Source organism: Camelina sativa, chromosome 7 (genome assembly GCF_000633955.1).
Source record: "Camelina sativa cultivar DH55 chromosome 7, Cs, whole genome shotgun sequence".
Taxonomy (NCBI): Eukaryota; Viridiplantae; Streptophyta; class Magnoliopsida; order Brassicales; family Brassicaceae; genus Camelina; species Camelina sativa.
Window position 1 is genome coordinate 10,668,042 of NC_025691.1, and position 6,939 is coordinate 10,674,980.

Here is a 6,939-nt window from a genome sequence, read left to right on the forward strand (position 1 = left end):
GCTAAAATTCATATTAGTTTATAAAAGTAGTTTAGTTTCCCAGTCAAAATAAACATAAACATAAACAGCCAAATGATGAACATAAACAGCCTAATGTTCATTCAATACATATATAGGCTCTTTCCAGGTTGATACTGATTAATACCATATTCACTTTTTATTTTAATCTGTGGTTGCTTTATTTTATCTTTTTCATTTAGTTTAAAATTTTAATATACAAACATTTCTCATATATGTACACACTTGGTTTCTTTTTGGTCAAGTTTAAAAATATTAATTTTCTGCACATCTAGATTAAAAATTTATGTACTTTTGCTCCTTCTCACAAAATGGAAAAAAACTTATGTGCTAAATAGTAAACTACGGTGAGAGTCAAAAGAAGGTGTACAAAATAAATATGTATGTGACTTCACATCATTGTATGTTCTTTTAAAAAATAGCTCATTCATACATGTTAATCTCACTAATTAATCAAAACATTCTCAATTTGATAACTTTGAAAGTAATGAAAATTTTACAATTTAAACACAGACTATATATACAATTTCAAATTTGAAATCTAACAGTCAAAGAAATGGTGCATATGTGTTTTTACAAATTTAAATAAAACAAAAGGTTTATATTGTATATTAATATTTTAATTTGTTCCTTTTGATCAAGTTGAAAAAATTTTAAGATAAAATTAGTTTTATATAATAATTCATAAAACCTGATAAATTTTCAATTTACAATTAATATATATTAGTTACAATATTTATGTTAATTAAAATTGCATGTATATATATATATATATATAGTAGTTTCAAAATATTGTATATTTCACTCCAACTACTTCTTCAACTTTGTCATCTTTGTTGAAATCATCATGTAAGGCATCTTAGATAGCGATGTTGATCTCGGTTCCAACTCAATCATGAAGAGATCAGGCCGACATGGTGATAATCCCTGCAACGACTAAAACACATCATCAAACTCTTGAACCACCCGAATACCTCCAGCCGTAGCTTGTCTCACCGACTCTGGCATAACAATAGTAACCAAATAGGCCTCACAATCATTCTCGATCATCTTCCCTGCCTACATGGCCGAGATTACGAGATACACTAAAGTCGGTCTCACTCCGTGAAATATCAACTTCCCTCCGAGTCGCTCAAGTGCTACTCTCCCCTGGTGACAATCCAGATGCACTTTGTACCGATCCAACCAATTCATACCGAGGATAACTTCATAGGACTAATAATCAAATCTAATGGCATTGACCTTTTACAATCTAAATATCCACACTCCTCGCCCGTCCAAATACCGCCAATAACTTGCCTCCCGCAACTTTAGTGGCTCTAAACCACTCACCGGAATCCTCTCTGATTTCAAAATATTGCATATTTCATTACATTTATTTTATCCACGCATCTCGTGGGATTTTTTCTAGTTTACTATAATATTGATTGATTGAAAGATTGTGTATCAAACCTAAGGAATTATTTGTAGTATAAATAAATTCTGCATCATTCTGATTTCTGAATAACCTAAATGTAAGAACCTGATCACAAATAAAAATGGCTTCACATACTTTAAAGAGATCAAGCTTCTCAACACAATTTTGCGCATCTTGGTCAAAATCCTCCATTCCTACAAGCAATACACTTCACAAACTGGGGAAACATTGAGTGATATGTAAGTTGCTCCACCAATTCCATCTATACTATTAAAAGAGAATCATTTTTAATAAGTAGACATAGAGTTAGAGATTATTACAATGAAATGCCACTTAAATATGAATAAGGATATGTATAATCCTTGAAGCCAAACAGATATTACATGAGTTACATTTTACCAAAGAATTGGATCTAAACAGTACCTTATTTGGATCTTATATCCAAACAGAGTATCCCACCAAAAATTTAATTTAGGAAACAAGAATTGCACATAATTAAGTTGATAAAACTATATTTATTTCTTATATTAAAAACAGAAATAAATTTAATAGACTTTCTCAATTTAAAGAGTTTCCAAAAAATGGTAGTCGAGATAACTAGATTTTAGGAAACAAGAATTAGAAAAATATAATTTGCTGACATAGTATTCATATAAAGAGATCTCAATCTTTTGAAAATATTCTAAATATCATAAAAAACCGTATTATTAGTGATTTGATTGATTTGATTAGGAAATCTAATTAAATAATATTATGATTCTAACCCAAAAAAACTAAATGGTAAAGATTTAATTACTTACTTAATTATACAATATTATAAATTATACTAACGAATATACCTTAAAATCTACCCTAATCGTAATATCATTTCAAAATGCTATAAATGATTACCAAAGATAAAATATCTGTAAGAAACAATTAAATGATTTACTTGAATATTTGATCTATTTTTTTGGATAGTTTCAAATACTCCCGAAAATTTCCTGAATGATTGATTCACTAAAATTACTGATTAAAAGATATTTAACCAAGATATGGTGTTAATTCAGCTTTTATTTTGCGTAAGCAATTATTGTAATATGCAATTAAGAATTTATTTGTTGAGATTTTTATCCTTCAAAACCTAATTATCTTTGAGCTATATATATCTTCTTAAAATCACACACACTACATAAATTGTTTATTAAAAAATATTTTCATCAGCCTGGGAAAAAATGGCAGATGATTATGAAGATGTAACCAAGCTCCATATTTTATTTGGGGTGAGTGTTCTTTTTATTGTACCGTAGGTTCACAATTTTGTTATTTTTGTATCTTTTAAGTAAGAAATTTTGTGTTTGCACATAGTGGATGACATACATAAAAAAGTGACTTCGGCTATGCATTTAGGTTTTGTACATGAGTTCTTTCGACAATTTATACACACATTATATAGTCATCATATATCTTATATATTTACAAGCATTACCTTTGTGTATAAACATTTAACAATTTTGCGTTCATTAAATTTTTTAAAAATATATTTATTTTCGATTAAATTTGGTTTTCATATAATTTATAAGTCGGAGTAAATGTGAAACGCTTTTCTAGCTTTGTTACTGTAGGAGAATGATTCCATTAAATTATATCTTACGTTGTTTCCTCTCATATACCTCAATATAATGATTTCTTTCAGATCTTTATCTAGAGTGAATCATACAGTGAATCCTAATTCATGGCGCAACAGTTGAATTCTTTATTTGTCAATAAAAAGGTATTTTTTAAACCAATAAAAAATAAATTCATGTCATTTTTGTTTGTCTAACAAAAAAATGTGTTAATTAAAAACAAATCATTGTTTCGATAGAATGGTTTTGTTTGTTTCAAATGTTTGTGTTTTCTTATTTACATGAAAACATTTCTAATATATGTTATGCTTGAATAAGTAGGTATTTTGGATTGAAGCCACTCAAACAAATTAAACCGAGAATGGTGTTTACAAATCCGAGAATGGTGTTTTTCCATTTCAACTTTACAGATTACCATAAACACAAGGGATAAAGCAAAAAGATATGGTTCAAGTATTTGAGCACTCAAGAGACACTTTTAGTTTTAGATTTGTTCATTCTAAAATTTGGAGGCTATATATGTCCCTCTGGAATAGGGAGAAGATGATGGTGTCTCTTCCGGATGAAGAGAGAAGTACTTTGGTTGGGATTAAGTCTCTGACTCTCATGTCATTGTTTATGATTAAATTGACGGTGTTTAGTCTTTAGATATAGAAGAGAACAACATGTAATTGTATTAGTAGATTTGTCTGTCCATCCACACAACATATAGCATAAGGTGTAGACATGTATGTCCCATAATCAAAATGTTTCATAATACAGGTTATAAAACTAATTACAAATTGTAAATTCACATTATCTGCTTTATTTTCATTGAATTTGTGTGTTATTTAAATTATATACATAAAACAAAAGAAAACTTTGTTTACACATTTAAGAATTAAATAATACTTTTTTTATTTTAATTTTATGTACCATAAAAACCTTTCTATATTTGAATATATAAAAACAAATGTTTACAAACTATTCCTGATAAAATAGAAGATGGGATGGGTTTGTAATATATTCAAAATCTCCTTAGACTTATTTATTTCAAATATCATGATTAATTATAGCGGGTATAAGATAAAAATGTGTAATTTAAAAAATAAAAAAACATTATAATGTAAAAAAATTGGGTAACGAGTTACAATATAAATTTTTTTGATAGCTATATTCAGTTCTCAAAATCTCACTAATTTGAGTATGCATCAACTTCGGAACGAGTACATGTCTAATTTAAGATGATTATTTCAAAAAGTTTTAGTAGATTTAAACATGTTATAGAGTATTCCGTCATAGTGTCTTACCCCATCTCTTAAAATATATCTTACCTATTAGAAAAAATTATTTATTGAAATGCATTTTACCCACGGGGTTTACAAATTCAAGCAAGCGAATGCATACATTACTCATGTGGTTTCTTGGAGTGAGTTTTTTACGGGCCAAAAAATATTAAATTCGTTACTTGACAAACCTATCGTGATGGGTTTCACAAGCGCTTTGGTAACAATTTTAGGTCATTCGATCAAAAAATTTAAATTTTTAGCGCTTTTTTCCGGTTTGATAGTTTACAGATTTGATAATAATTAATCTTATCGATCACTAATTCGGTTCTTATTTGATCCGGATCCACCAACACATCAATTCAAATTTCTTCGTAAAACTGCTATTATTTCAACCTAACATTCACAAAATGAATATAAACAATCAATATTAGTTTCAGTTATAAATGTTATACCCTCTAGTTATATGTTGCCTATTGAAAAGCAGTACTCTCAACTATGGTGTATGTGATTATTTTTACAATTTTTTAATATATAGACTGATTTGTCATATATTACTTTCAAATATATTATTTTATTACATTTTACAAACTAAAACAAACTAACATTTTCAAAATTAAATATACAAACATATTTTATATATATATTTTTTTGGCACTTACATAATATACAAACATGATAGTCTCTTCTTTTGTAAGGCGGATAAGGAACAATATGGTGTGGTTTTGGATATCCTCAAGCAATATGAGGGTGTTTCGGGGCAACAAATAAATTTTATGAAATCTTCGATTCAGTTTGGTCACACTGTGGATGACCGGGTCCGGTCGGAGATACAGGGGGTCCTTGGAATAACAAATCTGGGTGGTATGGGGTCGTACTTAGGGATTCAAGAGAGTTTAGGAGGGTCCAAAACGAAGGTTTTTTCTTATGTTAGAGACCGGCTACAGGGCCGGACGATGGGCTGGTCGACCAAGTTTTTGTCCAAAGGGGGTAAGGAGGTGATGAATGCATACATTACGCCTGGGAGAAGCTTTGCTGTAGCAAGCAGATGGGTGGTCTGGGTTTCAGGAATGTTGATGATTTTAACACGGCTTTTTTGGCTAAACAATTATGGCGACTAATTGAGGTTCCAGACTCTTTGTTCGCCAGGGTTTTCAAAGGTAGATATTACCGGAATTCCAATCCTATGGATCCGATACGGTCCTACTCTCCTTCCTATGGATGGCGGAGTATCGTATCTGCTCGATCTTTGGTTAACAAAGGGTTAATTAAACGGGTTGGCTCAGGAGACACCATTTCTATATGGAATGATCCCTGGGTTCCAGCTCAAATCCCAAGACCAGCTTTAAGTAACGGTCCGTTTAAGGACCCAACTCTTTGTTTGACTCAGTTCATGGATCCTCAGACGAATACTTGGCATCGAGATCGGCTCTTTGAGCATTTCAACCCTGTGGATGTTGCCTTGATATAGACTATTCCCTTCAATAATCTCCCGATGGCAGCTTCCTTAGGGTAGCACTTTACAAAATCTGGTAAATATACGGTTAAGTCAGGGTATGAAACGGCACATCTGGGTATTCCTAACACTTTCCAGGCTCTTGGGTGTGGTCCAGAGATTACCCCTCTTCTTGCTCGGGTTTGGCGAGTTCACTGTCCACCAAAAATTAAACATTTTATGTGGCAAGTGTTAACGGGTAGTATTTCGGTGTCTGTTAATTTGAGATGACGGGGCATAGATTGTGATGTCGGATGCATGAGGTGTGGGGCGGATGTGGAGACTGTTAATCATGCTATTTTTGTGTGTCCGCCTGCCCGTCAGGCATGGGCTTTGGCCAATGTACATGTGGGGTCCCAACACTTTCCGACGGAATATATTTATGCTAATGTGAATCATTTTCTGGGTTCTATGAATCCGGGTTCCCAAATAGAGGTTTCCCTTGGCTAATGTGGTATATCTGGAAAGCGCGGAATGCCTGTGTGTTTGAGAATCAGACAGAACGCCCGGATGACATTGTGCGAGTAGCGCAAGGGGAAGCGTTCTCTTGGCTCCAAGCACAGGTGGAAGAAGAGGGTGAGGAGGCTATCCCCTCCTCTGTAGTTCCTACCTCTCGGTTACAAGGGGGTAGTTATCCCCTTTCACTAGTTTACTCCGGTTATAGATGCTTTGTAGATGGCTCTTGGAAAGAGACCGATGCTTTTGCAGGTGCAGGATGGTTTTGTACTTCTATGCAAGGATCGCCACCTTTTCTAGGCGTTACCAATTATCGGCGTAGTCTATCCCCATTACATGCAGAAGTGGAAGCTTTCAGCTGGGCGATGCGGTGTATGATTGGCCTTGACTTTCGAGATGTGGTTTTCTTTACGGACAGCTTGGATCTGGTGAAGATGGTGTCTTCCCCTCATGACTGGCCGGCCTTTGCAACATATTTGGATGGAATCAAGACGGATCGAGAGGAGTTTTCTTCTTTTTCTTTATGTCATATTCCTCGTAATGCAAATGTTAAAGCGGATTCTTTGGCACGCCAAGCGCGCTTATCTCCGCATCATGTTTTGTTTGTAAACAATTTTCCTTCCAATTGGCTCTTTTGAGCTGATTCTTTTGTTGACAAAAAAAATAAAAAATAAAAATAAT

The 6,939-nt window shown here is 32.7% G+C and overlaps 1 protein-coding gene across 1 annotated transcript; it reads left to right on the forward strand.

Moving 5' to 3' along the window:
* LOC109125423 (uncharacterized mitochondrial protein AtMg00310-like) lies at positions 5,356 to 5,778 on the forward strand. Its single transcript, XM_019227044.1, has one exon. The coding sequence runs from the start codon at positions 5,356 to 5,358 to the stop codon at positions 5,776 to 5,778; it is 423 nt and encodes a 140-aa protein (XP_019082589.1).